Source organism: Oncorhynchus nerka, linkage group LG8, assembly GCF_034236695.1.
Source record: "Oncorhynchus nerka isolate Pitt River linkage group LG8, Oner_Uvic_2.0, whole genome shotgun sequence".
In the NCBI taxonomy this organism is placed as follows: domain Eukaryota; kingdom Metazoa; phylum Chordata; class Actinopteri; order Salmoniformes; family Salmonidae; genus Oncorhynchus; species Oncorhynchus nerka.
This window is the reverse complement of record NC_088403.1, coordinates 25,840,644-25,863,776: the sequence shown is the minus strand read 5'-3', so window position 1 is coordinate 25,863,776 and position 23,133 is coordinate 25,840,644. Positions and strand designations below refer to the sequence as shown.

The 23,133-nt window shown below is 41.4% G+C and overlaps 1 protein-coding gene across 18 annotated transcripts in view; it reads left to right on the top strand.

The window, feature by feature from the left end:
• Positions 1–16,693: 16,693 nt before the first annotated feature.
• The window catches only part of LOC115133010 (protein phosphatase 1 regulatory subunit 12A-like), a 61,036-nt gene continuing 54,596 nt past the window's right edge, over positions 16,694–23,133 (top strand). For 10 of the 18 annotated variants that reach the window (XR_003864163.2, XM_029665816.2, XM_029665812.2 and 7 more), the window contains exon 1: positions 16,696–17,027. Coding sequence is in view for 16 of the 18 variants with exons in the window: in XM_029665816.2 (XP_029521676.1) it covers positions 16,791–17,027 (237 nt within the window). In the remaining 2 variants the exon portion in view is untranslated. Of the gene's footprint in view, positions 17,028–23,133 lie in introns of all 18 variants that reach the window. The other 8 variants (XM_029665814.2, XM_029665818.2, XM_029665815.2 and 5 more) reach the window with 3 other exon arrangements.

The window sequence follows — 23,133 nt, the reverse complement described above, 5'->3', positions numbered from 1 at the left end:
GTAGATATATCATATTATTGTATCCCTACAATAGATAACAAGTCCATTATGTAATGATTACATCCTGAAAACAGCATGCCATGAGAGATGTATATGCTCTCCTGTGAGTGAGTGAGTGAGTGAGTGAGTGAGTGAGTGAGTGAGTGAGTGAGTGAGTGAGTGAGTGAGTGAGTGAGTGAGTGAGTGAGTGAGTGAGTGAGTGAGTGAGTGAGTGAGTGAGTGTGAGATTACATGCACACGTGTGTGTGTGTGTGTGTGTGTGTGTGTGAGAGGCATCGAACCTTGCAGGGTGAGTTGATCTGGGGTGACAGGTAAATGTGTTTGACTAAGTCTGATTTAGGGAAGCTCTGACATGAGGAACCCCCAGGGGTGTCTGGGAGGTACACAGTGACTGGCTCCACAAGCTGCATGTCACCCCTCCCTCTCCCTCTCTGACACATACACACAAACATACCTTATATTATCCTCCACCCTTCATCCTCCACCACACCCTTAGTCCAGGCAGAGAGGAAGAGGTGAAGCGAGAGATTTTACTCTGCCCAAAATCTGTCCACGAAAATAATCCCACAACGTGAGGAATTTTAGCATGGGGGTCAATGAGAGACTGTCGAATAGCTTATTTGCTATGTGAGGTTTATTTTATTGAGTAGAAGTTTCGTAATAGTTTGGTTGTTACGAATGCACTGATGTAAGTGAGCGCACGTGGCACTTCGTCAACTTTATATTGAAGCTGTGCCTGTTGTCATTGAGATAAAGGACTCATCATGGGAGTAACCTGTTTTAGCATGGACATTGCCATTGAGAGCTTCCACCATTTTAAAGTACTCAACTGGGTGGGATTCCTATGAGTTGGGAGATATCAGCCAATGAAGAAAAAGAAAATGGACTACGTTAAAATGGAGATAGCCTCAAAGGCGTTGCCCATGCTGTCACAGATGCTATAATGGCACAGATATAAAGACGAGTCATCTTTCTATCTCTATCGCCTGTCTTCCACCTAAGTATCTGCCTTCTTATGGGCTAGAATGGTCCCACGTAATCTCACTTCCTCCCGCCTGCCTTCCATCTTTGAGGACATGTATTACCATTGTTAGAGCGGTCACTTGACTATCTTGTCAATGTATTAGACAGTCTTTGGTACATGTAATGCATGAGCACGGATCAGGACTTGTCACGGGGCTGTTGTCAATTTCCACGTGATGAACAGCGCCAGTCGTCGGCTTGTCTTCTCTGACACTGCACACCTCGCCGTCCGGCCCAATAGCTCAGATATAACACTGACATTACCTTATCATCATGTAGCAGGTGAGAATACCCATTCAGACTGGCTTGTTGTATTCTACACTATACAACTCAACACTTTGTAATGTATACCTGTAAAATACGCTATACATTTTCCATTTTCCATTGTATATTGGCAGCCATTTATCTATCTATCTATCTATCTATCTATCTATCTATCTATCTATCTATCTATCTATCTATCTATCTATCTATCTATCTATCTATCTATCTATCTATCTACCTACAGTGGGGCAAAAAAGTATTTAGTCAGCCACCAATTGTGCAAGTTCTCCCACTTAAAAATATGAGAGAGGCCTGTCATTTTAATCATAGGTACACTTCAACTATGACAGACAAAATGAGAAAAGCAAATCCAGAAAATCACATTGTAGGATTTTTAATGAATTTATTTGCAAATTATGGTGTAAAATAAGTATTTGGTCACCTACAAACAAGCAAGATTTCTGCCTCTCACAGACCTGTAACTTCTTCTTTAAGAGGCTCCTCTGTCCTCCACTCATTACCTGTATTAATGGCACCTGTTTGAACTTGTTATCAGTATAAAAGACACCTGTCCACAACCTCAAACAGTCACACTCCAAACTCCACTATGGCCAAGACCAATGAGCTGTCAAAGGACACCAGAAACAAAATTGTAGACCTGCACCAGGCTGGGAAGACTGAATCTGCAATAGGTAAGCAGTTTGGTTTGAAGAAATCAACTGTGGGAGCAATTATTAGGAAATGGAAGACATACAAGACCACTGATAATCTCCCTTGATCTGGGGCTCCACGCAAGATCTCACCCCATGGGGTGAAAATTATCACAAGAACGGTGAGCAAAAAACCCAGAACCACACGGGGGGACCTAGTGAATGACCTGCAGAGAGCTAGGACCAAAGTAACAAAGCCTACCATCAGTAACACACTACGCCGCCAGGGACTCAAATCCTGCAGTGCCAGACGTGTCCCCCTGCTTAAGCCAGTACATGTCCAGGCCCGTCTGAAGTTTGCTAGAGAGCATTTGGATGATCCAGAAGAAGATTGGGAGAATGTCATATGGTCAGATGAAACCAAAATATAACTTTTTGGTAAAAACTCAACTCGTCGTGTTTGGAGGACAAAGAATGCTGAGCATTTCAAGGTCCTGGAGTGGCCTAGCCAGTCTCCAGATTTCAACCCCATAGAAAATCTTTGGAGGGAGTTGAAAGTCCATGTTGCCCAGCAACAGCTCCAAAACATCACTGCTCTAGAGGAGATCTGCATGGAGGAATGGGCCAAAATACCAGCAACAGTGTGTGAAAACCTTGTGAAGACTTACAGAAAACGTTTGACCTCTGTCATTGCCAACAAAGGGTATATAACAAAGTATTGAGATAAACTTTTGTTATTGACCATATACTTATTTTCCACCATAATTTGCAAATAAATTCATAAAAAATCCTACAATGTGAATTTTTTCTGGATTTTTTTTCTCATAGTTGTCATAGTTGAAGTGTACCTATGATGAAAATTACAGGCCTCTCTCATCTTTTTAAGTGGGAGAACTTGCACAATTGGTGGCTAAATACTTTTTTGCCCCACTGTATCTATCTATCTATCTATCTATCTATCTATCTATCTATCTATCTATCTATCTATCTATCTATCTATCTATCTATCTATCTATCTATCTATCTCTGGGCCTAGGATGGAGATGGTGGGCTGCAGTGGGACCAGGGAGGCTGTTATTTTGACTTTGGACATTCAGTCGACCTTGACCTAATTTGTTACTCTAAATTTAAAGCGCATCCCAGAAAGCCGTAGTGGTAGCTTGCCGCTCGGTGACATAACCACCATAGACTAGTTCCATGGTCAAAATCATTGGCCATTAGCAGCTCTGCTGAAACGGTTACTGTGGGGTGTAGACTGGCCTCGGGGTCAGTCAGAGGGCCGACGTACGACACAGTTGTCTGGTCATGAAGGGCAAGGCGAGAGAGGGACACTGGCTGTGTTTGGAATAGGATTACAACGAGCTTGATGAGCTATTTCACTTGTTTAATGAGAGAACGTCTATCTGTGATAAGTCAACACAGCTGAGTAATTCTACTCCTGTTAGAAATGCAGGTCTCAGCATAGCTTCCCTGGATGCGGAATATTCATATTCACACATGTGACACCAAGCCCTCATCTCACTGAAGCAGAATCACTCTCATTGAATTATTATTGCATTTGATGATAATACTGTAATGCATTAATCCTGCTATGTTAATGCCAATGCCATCTCCTTCTACGTGTGTATATTGTATACTTCAGGTCACCTCTGTTAACTGATAAACCAACTGTATTGTAGGCTAAAATAATCATTTTGATTCAACTCAGGAGCATGATTCTCACCTCCTCCACTGGTCTTCTGATTCTGGTGAGAGGAGAGCTACAACATAAATGCTAATAATGAGTGTCTGCACTGTAAAGAGGGGGGGAAGAGCTGAATCTAAGTAAGCAGAAGAACACAGCTCTATTTATAACTCTGGTTGGAAGGTCTGTTCTGTTTGCTTCATCTTGCAGACACTCAAAACTGCTGCTCCAGGGCTTGCTGTGTAAAATGGAAGGTCTCTCACTGTACATGTGCCAACTCTCCACAGTGGCAACGATGGCGGACTAGGTTTAAGGAGGATTATGTCTACCTCATTTTTGAACTGGGCTCTTATTCGCTCTGTAGTTTGTCAACTAACACTGGCTACAATATTGTGGATGGATAATACTAATTTCCTGTAACTAGTTGTTTTGCTCTGGAACTCTGGGGTCATGGGAGATATGAGACCGATGGGAAACAAGATATATGACACCTGTTAATTGAAACGTGAACCTGTCTGCATGCGGATTTGACTGCCTTGAAGTTCTGTCCATGACAAATGGGCTGGTCTGGTGAACTTTGAACCCTGAGAGAGAGATGTCTCCACTGGGCTCCCATCCACTGATCATCAAAAGGTTGGGGTTCAGTTCCAACTGAGGGTTGAAGACCCTCAGGTTGTGTGATCGATCACGTGGTTGCCCTTTTCATCACATGGTTGTCATGAAGGTAGGCTAAATGGAAACAGTCTGGATAGGAGATATAACCAATAGTAACTCTAAAGGGGAAAGCCGCAGTGGCTTTGTCCCAGAGATATATTTGACTCTTTGAAGTCAAGAGGCTTTCTGATATATTCTCCATTATCAGCCACTCATTAATGTTAACCACTGATATGTCTACTAAGAGCGTCTGCTAAATGACTTAAATGTAAATGTAATGGAGAAATGGAGGAAATTAGAGACAGTCAGACAGACAGACAATGAGGAAGTGACAAGAAAAATAAAGAACAGCAAATCCTCCCTTTGTCGATAAGCCAATAGACACAAATGGAGAGTAGACAGCTGAGAGTGCCTCTCATCCACTGGGCTCTTGATGAAGCTGCCAGTGCCAACGTTGCCATGGTAATAATTAGGAGCCCATAGGAGTGGACAGGTCAGCTGTTTGGTAGAGAGACAAAACACACTCCATCACCTTAATGCACTGCCTCACCAATGTTGTTAACCTTTTATGACAATAAACGATGGATATGCAGGCGTCTTTTCCATAGTTTGCTCTGTCGGAGTGACTCATTTGAGCTTTTAGCTCTAACCCAGTACCGGTTGCTGCACAGCTCCAGATTCATACTATTATTAGACTCTTGATATGAAACAAGGTCAGTCCAATAGCCGTGTCTTATTAGGCTATCACTACTTTGCCTTAAAGAGACATGTATCCCTGCACCAGTAGAGTAATGTGCATAGTATACATCCATTCATTACAGTAAACCGTACCCATACCATAGGAAGTATAACCCCACACTGAGGGGTATCTTAATAGTTGAACGTTCCTTTGATGGACTACAGTATCTGTGTATGTGAAGCCTTTAGACTAGTAGAGAGAATGGAGTGACACTATAGTAGTAAGAGCTGCTAAGTGAGGGGCCTGCCCTGTATCTTGCTGAGACAGGAGCTCAGCTGTTGTCCATGAGAAGATCAGCTCATAATCACTCCTCCTCTGGGGGGGATTTTGGCGAGGTACGCTCTCGCTGAGATATATCACATGTTGAACACAGGGGCGCACCAGCAAGATTTGCCAGGTGGCATGCATTTGACAGACTGGCTGGTATTCGCAAAGAACTGCCTGCCCACTCACAATGGAGCAATACTGCTCCTTAAGTCGAAGAAGCCACATGCTCAGTGGTGTAAATATCCTAAGAGCGTGAATTCAAAGTGACAAGCTCCCTGAGACTACAGAGAAAAGCTTTTCCAGACACCCCCCATAAGGAGGCTCAGAGCAGCATAGTGAAAAAAGGGGGCCCTGGGACAGCTGCGAGGAGGAGGGGGAGGGGGGGGGGCAGCTCCATCACAGATCTGTCTGACCTCTGACCCCTGGCTGCAAGAGTCAAATCCCTGAGTCTCTCTGCCTCAGTGTCTCTGCTATGCTGCTGTTTGCTGGGCGCCACAATTATACCGTGCACTGAGAGTTTGGCCACAGCTTGTTCTTTCGTCTATTGCCTTTCTGCTATCTATTTAGAGAAGATGTGTTACCATAATTAGGTTGTTGATTGTTTTGGGTCTTTTGTGAACCTCAAATTGATTGGACTCATCAACATCTGACATGGGCAATGAACTTCACTTCAACACTTGAGAAGCTTTTCTCACAGAAGCATGAAGTGTGTCACCCACAATGACAAACCTAAAACCAGTCTTAAATACCATTCCTGCCAACAAGACCTGACAGGCTGTTTGAGCATGCAGTCATTTTATTCATTTACTTGGGGGAACTGCTCAACTGATTTCTATAGAAATTATACAAACATGTGCACAGATATGCACACACCCACACACCCACGCCCACACACATACACACAACAACATCAACAGACTTCACAGCATGTGACTGGCTGCTGCGGAGATCAGCTTGCTACTATTACTCTACTCAATGAGGAGGGTCTGACAAAATCTAACCACACTGCCTCGGCCAACTCAGCTCAACTCATGGTGGTTCAAAGTTCCACACGTATCATACCTTGAATATATAGAGACGTAGACCTATTTGTCAATGACAGGCGTGGATAAGCACAGATGTATAGGAAGGGTTGCATAGCCCCTGCTCCCTATTTAAACGTCATGCTGTGCATATGTGATGATATGTACTTTGCCCATTGCAAAACAGCAGGCCGGGAGTGACACTGTCTGCAGACCTGCTAACTCTCACCTGATACCAGGGGCTGGAGGAGAGCTTTAAAATCTGACAGTGACTAAATTGAAGAGGCTAAGGTCTGAGCCGGCACTATCTATGCATTTCTTGCCATAGCCTTTTGCATCGCAGATAACATCAAAGCAGGACTATTTCTATCAGTGTGATGATAGCACTGCAGTCTGGGGTTTCTGCTCTGGGAGGAGTTGAGTGTATGTCACAGGCGCCAACGTCCCCGCGGCAGCAGGCAGTGGGCGACAGGAAGTGGGTGTCTGGCTTCACTCAGATGGTGCTCACTCGTCAACACTCACGAGTCACCCAGCTCTGAGTGGCTGCTGCCTCAGTTACCTTCAGGGACATGTTGCTGTAGTTAGTGAATATGTCTGAAGAGACCGTTTTACTGTCAATGGTAGTCAGTTATTTATTGGAAGGATTCTAACTAAACTGTATTTCATCTTCAGTGCAATATCTGATCATTTAACCCTGTCCAATATATTAACAGTTTCACTCCCACTCACAACCACAGGCAATAGCAATCAATCATCCCACTCACAACAGGACTATATTGTATAGTCTTCCACCCTGGGACTCAGTCAGCTGTCTGACTAAATTACAATAGTAAACACCAGCTTCCCCTGAGGAATTAGTCATAGGTATAACCGTTCTGACATGAGATCACACAACAGCACACACACACAACAAGCCCCTGGGATAAGTCTTTATGACTTGTTTTTATTAAGCCTCAGTCGCTAACATGTCAATGGACAATGCCAAAAAGAGAGTGTTGGTGGTTTGTGGTATTGATACACCTAATTTGTCTCTCTCCCAAACTTTTGTTTGATCTCTGCGAGGAACAGGAACAACAGCAAACAGTTCTCTGGCATCAAAGTGAAAGGTAATGAGGGACAGAGTTCGTCTGGATTACCTTCCCTCCCGGTGACACATGATGACTGGACTGGCCTGCATGCAGATGAGGCAGCCACTAATGGCCCACATGAGCATTGTGGTAAACACAACTGTTTAATGTGTAAGGAACAGACACCTAAACATTTACTATACCTTCAAGAGGCAGGTTAGTCCACATGGGAAAAGCCAAACAGAGCGCACACAGTCATATAACTGATGTGGTTGGATGATGGATCACTTGGTTGCCCCAGGGAGCAAATGACCACTGTTAGACATGCAGAGGGGTTGTGGTGGTTGTGGCGACTGACTACAGACAGGACCTGGCAGGTTGGGAAGTATAGGCCAGAAGGAGGGGCGGTGGCGAGTGGATTTTAATTCACCTTGGGGGCCGTTTGATCTACTGTTTCTCTGCTGAGGCGTCCAATCAGAAGCCTGTAACAAATTAGCACCCTGATGTCTCAGAAGGCCTTGGCTGTAAGATAGACAGAGCTTGGCACTGCATTTCATCCACAGATGGTTTCTTGGTGGTACCTGCCTCGTGGAGAGAGACAATTCACTGCCATGCTTGGCTCTGCCTGCATCGCAGACTTTGTCTTCTATATTCCGCTCAAGCTACCAATGATCCCTGCAAATGTTAAAACAAGCAAATGGATTTACTGTGTTTGACGTGACATCATCCTTACATAATGAATGGTTGGTTCTTTATAATCTAACCCGTGGGAAAGGTGTAGCTGTTCAGTCTCACATACAGTATGGTGCTGTATGTTATGTATAGTAAGCATAAACTGATGACGGTAAGGTGTTTAGGTAGGAGAGAGGCCCTGCTTTAAGGTTAATATACAATTTCTCCACTATTGGCTTGACAATCTATGTTTGAAAGCAGAAGCAGGAACTTTTGAAGGTGATTTTAACACACATTTGACACATTTTCTAGTGTGTGTTTCTTCGGTAGGATGATTTCATTGAGTTGAGCACCACCACAAACACATTGAGAAGAACAATACGCAGACGCTGACAGATTGTCAGTGTTCCAATACAAACACTACAGATATCAACGCCGTCCAACACACGTACCTTGAGCTCACTCACACTGTCTATCACATCACTGGGAGGTCTGTTCCTTGCCCTGCCCAGCAGCAGCTTACACATCACTTTCCACTACTAGCTCTCCTGATATCAGCACATAAAACTCTTTTAGCCATCATCCTGACACCACAGACGTTTGGCATGCTCCACCTCCCTTATGACTAAACACAAAAGACCTCCTTCCAGGATCTCCTGATGGCGGTTCGCACCGTAGACTTTGGTTCGAGGGGTGGCCAGTAAATCAAGACGAACTGGGCCTGATCCCCCTTCTGTGTATCTTGGCCTCCCACGGGTTCTCCTGGCCTAGAGATCCTCCACGCCTCAGCGTCGTCCTGCCAGGAAGCTGATTCATGTGCCGAGTCTGCAGAAATCAATTACTGGTAAGTCTGTCCTCATTATTATTATAAAAGACACAGATGGCAAATATAAATATCGAATCTATCTAAAAAACTGGAGGCCTCTTACACTTCAATAGCAGCTGCCTCTGAGAGAGTTTTGAATTGTCAAGAGGAGTAAAACAAGGTTGTCCGCTGGCACCATATCTATTCGTTTTAAAATCCGATTAAATAACAATGTTAGAGGATTTGAAATCCAATGCTTAAAAACAAAGGTATCCATGTATGCCGATAACTTACGTTTTATATCAAGTCCGCTAGCTAGATCCCTGCATTGTCTCATTGAAGATCTAGAAAAAAATTCTGGACTCAAACCTAATTATGTGTACAAAATTACATATTGGATCTTTAAAAAATTTAACTTTTACATTACCCTGCAGTTTACCTATAAAATGGACTGACAGTGAAGTAGACAAGACATACTTGATATTCACATCACAAAATATATAAATTGTCTTTCCACAATGAATTTCGATAGAAAACTAGTAAAAATAGACAAGATCCTGCAACCATGGAGATGTAAATACTTGTCTATTTATGGGGAAATTGCACTGATTAACTCCTTAGTCATATCTCAATTTACTCACTTACTTATGACGCTGCTTTCTCCTGATGATTAATTTTTTTAATCATATGAGCAAGAAATATTTTGATTTCTCTGGAATGCTAAACCAGACAAGATAAAGCGTGCCTATCTATATAATGAAATTAACTGGGTGGGTTGAGATTATTAAATATAAAAGCACTAAACCTCTCTCTAAAAGCTTCACTTATACAAAAGTTTTACTTGAACCCTAAATGGTTCTACAGTAGATTACTAAGAAAAGCTTATCCATTGTTAAAAAATGTCAAATTAATATCTGTATAGAAAGACTCATGTGAAGGCCAAATTACAGAGGAGGAACTGCTTGAGGCAATTGGGGCCTTTAAGGATGGGAAAACTCCAGGGCTGGATGGCATACCAGTGGAAGTATACAAAACTTTTTGGGGTATACTCAAAGGACCATTATTGGCATGTTTTAACCACTCCTATATAAATGGTAGATTATCAGACACGCAACAAGAAGGTCTGATATCATTATTACTGAAACAGGACCTAAGTGGTATATATAAAGATCCAGTCCGTTTAAACAATTGGAGACCTCTTACACTTCAGTGTTGTGATGCAAAAATCCTAGCAAAATGCTTGGCACATATAATTTAAAAAGTATTGTCAGATATTTTTCATCCTAATCAGACAGGTTTTTTACATGGACGATACATTGGAGATAATATAAGACAAGTACTGGAAACAATAGAACACTATGAAATATCTTGGACACCAGGCCTGGTTTTCATAGCTGATTTTGAAAAAGCTTTTGATAAAGTACGACTGGAGTTTATATATATATATGCCTAGAATATTTCAATTTTGGGGAATCTTTTATAAAATGGGTCAAGGTTATGTATAGTAACCCTAGGTGTAAAATAGTAAATAATGGCTACATCTCAGAAAGTTTTAAACTATCTAGAGGAGTAAAACAAGGTTGTCCACTATCGGCATATATATTTATTATTGCCATCGAAATGTTAGCTGCAAAGATTAGATCAAACAATAATATTAAGGGATTAGAAATCCGTGGCCTAAAAACGAAGGTGTCATTGTACGCTGATGATTCATGTTTTCTTTTAAAACCACAATTGGAGTCTCTCCACGGCCTCTTAGAGGATCTAGATACTTTTGCTATCCTCTCTGGATTAAAACCAAATTATGATAAATGTACCATATTACGTTTTGGATCACTAAAAAATTCACATTTTGCATTACCATGTAGTTTACCAATTAAATGGTCTGACGGAGATGTAGACATACTCGGTATACAAATCCCAAAGGAAAGAAATTATTTCACTCCAATAAATTTTTATAGAAAGTTAGCAAAAATAGATAAGATCTTGCTACCATGGAAAGGAAAATACCTGTCTATTTGTGGAAAAATCACCCTGATTAACTCCTTAGTTATATCACAGTTTACCTATTTGCTTATGGTTTTGCCTACACCTTGTGACCTGCTTTTTAAATTATATGAACAAAAAATATTCAATTTTATTTGGAACGGCAAACCAGATCAAATTAAAAGGGCCTATTTATATAATGAATATGAATTCAGTGGGCAGCAATTATTAAATATTAAAACATTAGACCTCTCACTAAAGGCATCAGTCTTACAAAAGTTATACTTAAATCCAAACTGGTTCTCTAGTCAATTGGAACGAATGTCTCATCCTATATTCAGGAAGGGCCTTTTCGCCTTTATTCAGATCACCTGTTCACTTTCGGTTGTTTGAAAAGGAAATAATCTCCAAAATATCTTTATTTTTTAAACAAGCCTTATAAAGTTGGTTGCAATTTCAGTTTAATCCAGCTGAAAGGACAGAACAAATAGTACAACATATATTGTGGTTAAATTCAAATATACTAATTGATAAAAAAAACTATTTATCGAATATTTTTTTTTAAAGTATAAATTTAGTGAATAATATCATAAATAGGACTGGGGGAGTTATGTCACACATGCAGCTAACACAGACATATGGAAATGTCTGCTCTACCCAAAATTACAACCAATTAATTGCAGCATTACCACAAAAATGGAAGAGGCAAGTAGAAGGGGGGAAAAGTAAGGAACTTGTATGTCAGCCCTGTATTAAAGAACATAAATGGTTAAAGAAAAGTGTGATAAATAAAAACATATACCAATTTCATTTAAGGACCAAAAAACTGACAGATGTGCCATATAAATTGCAAAATAGTTGGGAAGAGATTTTCGATGTACCCATTCCATGGCACATGGTTTATGAATTGATACGCAACACAACGCCGGATTCAAAACTTCGAATTTTTCAATATAAATTACTATACAAAATTCTTGCAACTAATAGAATGTTATATATATGGGGGATACAATCTTCCCAGCTCTGCAGATTCTGCTGTGAGGAGGCAGAGTCATTAGATCATTTATTTTGGTACTGTCCATATGTAGCTCATTTTTGGTCACAGGTCCAGGAATGGCTGAAGAATTGCAACATTTGCCTAGAACTAACACTACAGATAGCAATACTGGCTGATTTGAAAAGCCATACTCAATCAATCAAAAATATAATAATTATTTTTAAAAAAATGTTTATTTTTAATTTACAATCTGTAGAAGCTATGAGAATAGGAAGGTTAAATTATTTTGTGTAGCATCACAGCACAGTTGAAAAATATATGGCAAGTAGAAATCCGAAATGGATGATGTTGAGAGACAGATGGGAGGGGTTGAGTGGAGCTGAAGGGTGGGGACTAGTAACAAGATAAACAATGTAGGGCATACGGGATCTGTAGAATGTATATAGGTTCGGAGCTTTTGTGAAATAGCATAGTTACAAATAGAAATCAAACTGGATGGACATTTTTTAATTTTTTTAATTTTTATTTGACCTTTATTTAACCAGGCAAGTCAGTTAAGAACAAATTCTTATTTTCAATGACGGCCTGTTCAGGGGCAGAACGACAGATACCTTGTCAGCTCGGGGGTTTGAACTCGCAACCTTCCGGTTACTAGTCCAACGCTCTAACCACTAGGCTACCCTGCCGCCCCATCAGAAATAGAGGAAGGACTAAGAACAAACAAGAGAGAACTATTGTAAAGTAGACTGTATCTGTAGAGTATCTGTAGAGTGTGTATAAGATGTATGGATTGAAGGTAGAAGCAGAAGTGTTTATTAGTTTACTCCAATTGGGGGATCGGTGGAAGGGTTTGCGGGGAATAATAATAAAGGTATATTCTTTAAAAAAGTATGTATGTCTATATAGGTATGTATGTGTATATATGTGTGTATATATGCATGCGTGTATGGATATATATATATATTTACCCCAAAAATATGGGGGATTGGAAATGATGCCGACAATTACATTGGAAGCAACATTCTGTCCGCAATATTAAGCTGATCCACCCTCAAAGAGAAAAAAGAGGAAAAAAAAGAAAAGCTTTTCCATTGTTTAAAAATGGCCTTTTTGCCTTTGTGCAGATTGCCATGTCTCATTTTCAATTAATTGAAAATTAAACCTTTTTCAAAGTATCTCTCTTTTTCAAACAGGCATGGAATTATTGTTATTTTTTTCAACGGAGGGGGGGGGCTGTGGGGGGGGGGTCTCGGATGGTTGAGGGGCAGCTCTCGGGGAACTGTGGGGAGGGGGGTTGGGGTCTTGGCAGGCTGGTGGCCTGGTGGTTGGGAGCTTGGGCCGGTGGCTGATTTGGGTCCCCGTTTCTAACTTTGTGGGAGATCAGTCGACGTGCAGCAGGGTATTGACCCTGATTGCTTCTGTGGGTCGCTCTGGATGGAGTCTGTTAGATGATTGAATGCAATGTAATTGTTGACCGGCTTCACTGCAAGTAGATTGTATGTTTTAATATTCAATTTAAAAAACAAACAAAAATAAAATAAAATAAAAAAGTCTGTCCTCGACTGTGCACTTAAGTAAAAAATACTTTAAAGTACTACTTAAGTAGTTTTTGGGGGGTATCTGTACTTTACTTGACTATTTATATTTTTGACAACTTTTACTTTTATTTCACTACATTCCTAAAGATATTTTTGTATTTTTTACTCCATACATTTTCACAGACAACCCAAAGTACTCATTACATTTTGAATGCTTAGCAGGACAGGAAAATTGGGAAAATCACCGACTTATCAAGAGAAGACGTGGTCATCCCTACTGCCTATGGTCTGGCAAACTCACTAAACACAAATGTATCTTTTGTCAATAACGTCTGAGTGTTGGAGTGTCCCCCTGGCTATCTGTACATTTTAAAAACAAGAAAATGGTGCCGTCGGCTTAATAAATGATAAGGAATTTGAAATAATTTATACTTTAACTTCTATTTTTGATACTAGTATATTTTAGTAATTACATTTACTTTTGATACTTAAGTATATTTAAAACCAAAAACCTTTATACTTTTACTCAAGTAGTATTTTACTGTGTGACTTTCATTTTTACTTGAGTAACTTTCTATTAAGGTATCTATACTTTTACTCAGGTATGACAATTGTGTACTTTTTCCACCACTGGTCCTCGCTGGACATCCACTGGGTCTGATGGAAGGACCAGGGTTGGGAAAAGAAGTGGCAGCCGATTGGATCTGCAGAGGAGATCTCTCTCTCTCTTGTCACCCCCTCTGTCCTCACAGTGGTCGGTCTGTCTTGAGGTTTAACTCATGTGGGTGGAGCTGTGTAAATGTTTTGGATCATTTCTTTGCTTGGATGGCTTTTTGGCTCAGGTTGTCAGATTTTCTCAGATTGTCCAAAGTCAGGCGGTTAATCGCACAACAACATTTCTGGTACTGCTGACAGATACTAGAGGGTTCCATTCACAAATGAAGCCTCGTGTCAAGCAGCGTTACAGAAGATGAACTAAAGCAGCTTATAATGGGCAACTAACTTCAGATAAATGTATCTGTATCACTATTATCCCCACTTGTTTTATACACAGGGATGTTCTAGATATCATGTAGGAAATAAACTATTTTGAGATCCAGGAGCCGTTCCCACCAGAATTAGCAGGACAATTAGGCCAACAATTATTGTACTCAAACCCATAAACACTATCATTATGAACATGACAGTAAACGGCACTTCCATTTAAATAGTGTTGTGGCATGCTCCATGACGACTGCCTAGGAACTGGCCTCTAGAAACAACTCCACAACCAGCATACAAGGAAGCAAAACCACACCCCTGTGGCGTACACATGGGCGTCTGCCAATAATAACGCTTGGTGGTGCCAAAATAAAAACCACTCTTCGCCGGTCCACCTTGCATTCAGTCAGGGCTAAGTCTGGACCACCCCAAAGGCTGAGTCCACTAGACATTCCTTTCACTTCAAGTGCTCCCATCAAATCATTGCAGGTACTGGTTTGTGGTAAAGGTGCTTTATATTGCTCTTTGGTGTGCATTGTGTCTCTGTTATGAAAAGGAACACAAATGGGACACAAATACACAGACTATGTCTACCACAGGTGTCTGGTGACATCTTAAATGGGGAGGATGGGCTCATAGTAATGGCTGGAAAGGAATACATGGAATGGTATCAAACACATGGTTTGCACACATGGTTTCCATGTGTTTGATACCATTTCATTCACTCCATTCCAGTCATTGTTATGAGCTGTCTCCTTCAACAGCCTCCTGTTATGTCTACAGTAATTAGCCACGCATGTTCTTATAGATGACATGTTGGAGGGGCAAAAAAATGGGCAAAAAAATGCAGATTGAATATTTGTGTTTGAGTCCTGCCACAAAGTGTATCCACAGCCACTTGAGACAGTTATGTTTGTCTTATCAGAGCCACATTTGCTATGCAAGGTGCTTCGAGGGCCCTAAACACACTTTGCTTCAGCAATTTTGTGGCAATGGTGAGAATCACCATCTGTTTATACCACAGGAGTTTCGTGACACCTTAATTGGTGAGGACATGCTCGTGGTAATGGCTAGAGTGCAATCAGTGGAATGGTATTAAATACATGACATGTCATTCCATTAACCCCTCAGCAGCCTCCACTGGTTTATACCTGATATAACCATCCGACACAAAAAATTAAGTGGATTTCTCTTGTAAAGGTATTTCCCCCCCGACAAAACACACACACAAACACTACTGAGAGACAAAGCAGTCCATACCATGGCTTACACCCTTGGGTTTCCAATCCAATTTGAGGACAAGGAGGAAGTCATTAGTTTCCTTTAGATAAGTTGTTGTTGCACACTGGTCACTAAACATTTTCCTATTGACCCAAAGTGCTTCAAAGTACTCATGGAAAAATAATTATACTTGTCTCTCTCATATCTAATGTAATTATCTCCATGGACTGGCCAGCTAATGTTTCATGGACAATAGTCTCCCTCTCCATAATGGCTCCTCTGAAGGAGTGGCACAGCTGACACAGATGGGCACAAACTAAGTAAACATACTAATATCCTGCTACTACAGTGATATTTAAGTAGAAAATAGAGACATATTTGTTCAACTAGTGGTAGTTTTGGAAACAAGCTTTTGAAAATTGAAAGTCTGATTAAGTGACCATGGTCACATTTCATTTAAAGGCCCAGTTGAAAATGATTTGGGATGTAATTTGATCTGGCACTTTAATCACTGGTGATGTGATTTTGAGTTTCGATGAGACATGCATTTAACTGGCCTGTGTTGTACAGTATGTGGCCTGCCTGTCGGCTGATATTGGCTCTGCAACATCAATTTCAAGTTCTGCTTTTGGGGATTGTGTCCTTTCACACCATTTTACCACTGTTGATAAAACATAAACCCCCTTGCTATTTCTATTGCCAATGTCCTTTAATTTTTATTGTCTTCCTCTGGTAATTTCATATGGACAGGGATGATGTTCTTTGAATGTTATTAATTAACAGTTGAAAAAAAGAATGAAAGAGCTATGTTTATCAATTGCCTATCTCTGGTCTAAGAAATAAAATACATATTTTCTCAACTGTTTCGACTTGGTTTGACCAGTCATCATAAAAACCCTTGAAAAAAAGCTGGAAGCAATCCTGATAGAACTCACAATTAATAACATCGACATTATGCTGGTCTCAGTGTTCTTATTTATCATAATAAATGATAACACTCTAACTCTGTCAAGGAATGAAAACCTAATTTTCCTTTCATCTGCTGATGATGACGTTATACTGCAGATCCTGAGGTGACGTTGCTTTGTCTCGCGAGCTTATGGAAAACAATCCAGACTCTCTCTCAGGCCCCCCTTCCCACGCCCAGTGCGCTGTGGGATAGTGGCACTATAAAGTATATCCTCTCTCGGAGAAAGATAAGAAGCCCGAGACGGGAGGGGATGAAGATGGCGGACGCCAAGCAAAAAAGGAACGAACAGTTGAAACGGTGGTTAGGGTCGGAGACAGACATCGAGCCTCCTATTCTGAAAAAGAAGAAGACGAAGGTGAAGTTCGACGATGGCGCCGTGTTTTTGGCTGCCTGCTCAAGCGGCGATACCGAGGAGGTGCTCCGAATGATTGACCGGGGTGCTGACATCAACTACGCCAATGTAGACGGTCTGACTGCCCTCCACCAGGTTTGTCTTTTACAGCTATAAGCCTAGACACTTCCCATACAAGAGCATGACAACTATATGTCTTGCCAAAGATCGTAGCTAACGTTACCTCCTGCCACAGTAATGGAGAATGGAGTCATTCCTGCTGTAGCTCAGTCTGTTTACCTAGCACGCCCGTCTTTTTTTTAGACGAGACAGGGCCATTTCATTTGTTGGGCTGTTGATTGAATTGGATCAGAAGCGAAGGGGTGGTTAAACTCAAAATACTTGATTGGTAGCTATCCCGTTTGAGCTAGCTAGGTATGTTATATGTATTCGTAGGTTAGGTAATGTTGAACATATGGATAGTTAGCTATTTGGTCTTTGTTTATCAGCAACTGATTCAAACATTCAATAGTCAGGAAGAATGCCGTTGACTGGCTTGCTAACATCTAACCAGCCACTTGGGTGGTGCTGTTAGCATAGCTAGTTAACATCAGCCAGTTACACTGTAGCTAGCTAGGCAAACCATTCTTGGAACTGATATGTCGCCCTGCTCTGGCTAACCTGTGTAAGCTATGAAAGATAACTTAACTCAATATTGTTGGTTTGTTGTTTAACAAATACTCAATTATTACAGTCGTTGGCGAAGTTAACTGCTGCCAATTGTGCTTTATATTGAAGTTAATAGGAAGTACAGAAAATGTACTTGTTTGTTAGCTGATGGCTAGCTAGCTTGCTACAAGTCGGTTAGCTAACGTTAGCTAACCAGTGCAAATGGTGGAAATAACGTTTAGCTGTCCAGTGGCACAAGCATAAGCTTGACTCCAGTCGGTCGGCAGTAAAGCACCATTCAAATTAAAGGAATCAGATGTCAGCTTGGATCACGTCGAAGCTATAACATGCAACAATATTTGACTATATGTTTAGCTACAGTAGCTATGCCGCAGTCTCTAGGCTGAAGGGCAGAAAGACTACTGTAACTAGCTACAGTCATGATACTTATATTTTCAAGAAATATTATCTGTGGTTAACAGCATATGTAACTCTTAAGCTTGCTAAAGATCATACACTAACGTGTTACTAGCAAACCTTAGCCTCCGGAGCCACGTCTTTTGACATTCTGTAGCTAACATCACTCCTATAGTCGATTATACTATTGTAGCAGATAACGTTACAATTCATACCCACATTTTGTAATTGCAATTTGCAATTGTATTAAGCTATCTGCATGGATTGGCAAACATCAAAACTTGTGGTGTTTCAAAGTAGTTATGATAGCTAGGCTATTTGAAAAGTATACTAACATTCTTAGCATAACACTAAGTAAATCCTCAGAATTAGAATAATATTATATTAGAAAAATATGCACATTTTTATAAAGGTTGTTAAACTTTGGATTTGACTAGCTAGCCTATCTTGCCGATGTGTTCGGATTGCAATGTTGCATTACTGACGTGTTTTGCTGCACAGTAGACTGTTCTGCAGTCGGATAACAGCTGACACATTCTCTCTGGGAGGTGTGAGGTTTACATGTCAATACCTGTCGCTTTCAGCTGTGTGAAAGAAGCCAATCCTAGGTTTTTGGGCTGTTAATGTTATTAGTCAACACTTTAGCTTATGTTATGGTAGGTGGAGCACCAGCCTGTTACCTTGAATTACTGACAACCAAAACATTCAACCAAAACATCTAATTCAGTTGTTTTTTTGTTCTTCAAACAGATATTGCACATAAACGTTTTAAGTCATGCTATTGTTTTGTCATTGTAGCCAGAGAATAACATGTTAACTGTTCATCAATGTTTTTCACACAGGTGTAAATGCAAAATTGGGAAGGTGTAGGCCTGCCTGTCTCACCAAATGCATTTTAGTAATGCTGGAATGAAACATTGTTTATTGAAGTCTTGCATGCTCAAACAACCTTGCACCTTACATCTACAATAATCTCATCACCCAGATGTCCTGTTTTGCTAAGTGATGCATCACCCGCCCTTTCTCTTAAGTAGTGTGATGTGTGCACCTTTTATAAACTGTTATTGCCGGGCAAGGCTATATCCCCGAAGGCCGATCTCAGGGTGTAGAAGTGGTGCCTTGTCTCTAGAATAGATGCTGCTGTATCACTGGTTGTGTTTTTTTTTGGGGGGGGGGGGGGTTCACACAAATTAGTTATTTTTATCTGACATTAGATATGCACTACTAGTCGGAGACTGTCTTAATCAGCCTTTCTTTAGGGTGACTGAGTGTCTTCCTTTCAACTGGAATTAGTCAGCCTCCTGCACTGCGCAGGCTCACTGGGTGAAAATATAGCCTTTTTTTGGGACCGGAGTCCACTCCAGGGACAAGCAGAGGTGAGGAAAGCATTTGTGACGCAGTGCTTGAGACCGAACCATGTCTGGAGAGACTTGGAGCAGCTTTGTTTGTGTTCCAGCATGTGATCCCTGGCTTCAGGGTCTTGGAAAAGAGTTGAAGGCGATATAGGGATTGGCGTTTAGCTTGCTAATCCTAGGATTTCAGGAAGGTCTGGCTGATGTTGGTTTGCTCAAACCAACAGATTTTGTTTAGGGATGTGCACGGTTATTTGAATATCTGAACGGACGTTAGTATCGGACGTTCAGCATCCAAAAATGTATAGGCCTATTTTAACACAAAGCATTTTCTAAATTTATAATATCCATGTTACATGCAAGAATATACCATGACATTTCAAATTATACATGTAATAAAAACTAACCTTTCATTGTAGTTTTTATGACGTTCTCCCCATTAAAAACCACTGGTAGCATTGCCCAATCAACGTGGCTCAATGGATAGTGAGCGCAGAATGTGGCCTCAATTAGCCCAGCTAGCTATAGTTGGTTAGCTTAGCTTCTCTAGGCTACTCCAGTCAAGATTGGCACTGTTATATGTGATGATAAATAACATTGTGGCTTCTACAAGCTCGGTAGTCTTGGCTGTAGACAAGTAGCGTCACTATCTGCCTTAGTCTGCTCATTACAATCTCACCGGCACCTCCACAGCTCCCTCATGCAGCAGTGCTCAAGTTAAAAACGTAACTACAAAAAAAGACATGCGCTTCAGATTTCCGTATATCTGACAAATCAAATTTTATTGGACACATGCACCGACTACAACTTTCCCAACAACGCAGAGTAAAAAAAAAAAAAGTATAAACATATTTGCTGTTAAAAATATCTTGATACTATTTGAATAGTGACCTTTTTGCTAACCCCCATCTAATGTGGCTCAGTCTGGGTTGCCACGTTAATTGTCCCTGATGGCTTTGCTAACCATTATCCATGTTGGGAATCTCTGCCTTCAACGAGTAGGGCCAGTTGGCTTAGAGAATCAAAGTTGTCAGAATGAATGGTTAATGACTCTCCCAAAGTGGGATGGACTCCCCTCCTATTAGCAGGAGGTCAGTAGTGGTAATGCACCCTAGTCCTGGTCTTGAATGGAACTAAACCAAACAGTCTAGTAAGGATTAGTAGTCATCTGCCTGCGGTTTGACTAGCCTTTTTATTTATAGAGTCAAACATGGCGCCATGATTCACCACTACTGTAATAATTGGCTTGTGGTAGTGAGACTACGGTGGCTTTAACATGACTCTAATGCTGCTACCACGCAGGTACCTGAGTGACCACTGACCAGCCAGGCAGTGTAGGCTAATTGACATGGTCGAGTGGCAAGTCTCCTTTCAGTTGCAGCTGTAGATCTGTTATTTTATCTGCAACAATTGTTTATGGGGGATGTTGGGTGCTGATGACATGCCCTGAACCATTCCCTTCCTGGTGGCAAGGCAGTGACCTCTAGCTTTGGTTGTAACAATGCTCTCTTTTTACACGGAGGGTCACTCACTCCTCCTTGGGTGTAGTGACTGCACTGCACTCCTGCCACTTCTGAGTGCCAGGTTATAAATACCCCCTGCACCAGTTCTTCTCAGTATAGCTTGGTTTGAGGAGATTATTCTAAGTTTGGGTGAGTCATTGCCACACTGGACTGCTTAGCTTTGTACTGGAGGCTTGGCATGCATTGGAGTTCATGTGGACTGTCTGACTTGAAAGGGTTTGTCTATGTGAAACAGAAATCACCGACGAGTCACTGAACAATGGCCTCTGATGTTCACCTTTGTTGTGACTGACCACCACTGTTCTTAACTGTGGACCTGGAGGACATTTGTCCCTGCCTTTCACAAAAGACTAGGCCTATTTTGACTGATTTGATTCGTTGTTAATCTGAATCGGGAGTGTTAAGGCTTCCAGTTCGAAAGAGTTTGTGCATATATTATCCCAACAGTTTGGGCTGGTTGGGCACACTTGTAATTTTTTCTGGAGGCAAGTTGAAGCAGAAGTCTACACCACTTCATTGGTGATTGGTCAACAGTAGGGATTCTTCAATAAAGTCTGTCATTGAAAGGAGATGACTTGTTTTTTTTAATGCCCATTTTTTTCCCCCCCTTGAAAAATATTGAATCAAACATCTTAGATGTAAAACTGAGCAACTAAGATCACCTTGGCAAAAACAGCAATTTTATGACAGATTTCTTGAGTTATCTTAGATTAATTCTGACTTTGGCTATGGTGTCTTCCTGGACAAACGGCAATATTGCATAAATAAAAAAATCAAGCGAAGGTCTTTAAGGGTGTAGTATGCGAGCACACTCGTTCAGCTACTGGAGTTTGACGAGGCACCAGCCGAACTGAAGCATGCTGACATCTTTACTGCTGGGGCACAAGCCTGCACACCGTGCAGCCCTCTAGGACCACTGAGTAAATGTGGGAGGGAAAGACCTATAATGGTGCTACTGTAAACCAGAATTGTAACGCTTTCCACACAGTTCACAGCTCCCCGGAGGTGAGGGGTGAAGAGGTACAGGGAGTTGTGAATGAGGGGGCAGGACTGGAGAGAGATGTTTGTAGATATGTGCTGGATAGGTAGCATTCCGTCCCTGTCCTCCTGGCCCGTGCATTCCTCACATGACAGTCGGTGGAAACCATGGCAAAGGGAGAGCAGAGCAAGCATTCCTCAGCTGTCACCCCCCCCCTTCACACACACAGTCTTACCCTCTTTCTGCCCTGCCAGCCTCTCCCCAGGCAATGCCAGGACCCAGCTGACTGCCACCTACTGTGCCCAATCAAGGCAGGGCCTGCACAGTGAAACAGGTGTATTCACCCATATCTGGCCTTTCTTGAGTCATCCATCTTGTCTGTCATTGGTAATGTACTTAGTATATATAGTCTAGCTGGTACAGGTATTGTATAGAAATTAAATTTTTACTGGCTCAAAGTAGCTTTTTGTAAGTTGTGAAGGTTTTACGACATCATTGGGATAGGCTCGATAAAATGCAAACGGTTAGCTTTTTTAACCTTTTTTTTTTTTTTTTACCTTAGCAACAGTTTAGTTCCACACCCTCACTATCAGTGTGTGAACTCTAACAATGTAACCATGGCAACGTCTCATGTCAAGTGGCTTGTCTGCCGATTTGTGTACATACAGAGTTACATAACCACTGACTGAGCAGAGTAGCCAGCAGCAGTTTAGAATCACATGGACTGCATGAATCTTGAAATGGAACCTATGCAGACAGCAGTGCATGGGGCCCTCACTGCAGTTCCATCCAAAGCAAAGCCAGTTACATTAACACATTACATAATTGTTCCAGCCCCAACCTTTGAGATTCTCAGCTGTGGCAGAGGTGTTGAGATTTTTGTTGTTGCTTGAATTCAATCTCTTGATTCAATTTGGAAAATGTACTTGTTGACCTGATATATTCTGAAGATCTGGCCTTGTAAAGTGTCGTCTTCACCCAGATCCTATAGCTGAAATATTATGTTCTGGAACATTTCTTTCACCAGTCATGCGGCACTCTGTCTTTAAAAAAAATATATATATTCTTAAGGCTGTAAACTCACTTACCCTGGAGGGAAGCGGAGAGCGTTTTGGGATACCACGGATCACCTGATCTGTAGTGAGTGTTGGTGTGTGTCAGGACCTGAAAGCGCTGCCCAATTAGGGCTAGATTAAGTTGATTTGGGTTGAAACGAGCTGTGTGACTTTTGATGACGAGAGCACCATGTTCCTCTCATTACTAGGGACATTTGTCGTTGCTCACCTCGGAAGATAAACAAGACGGAAAACTTTCAGTCAGTT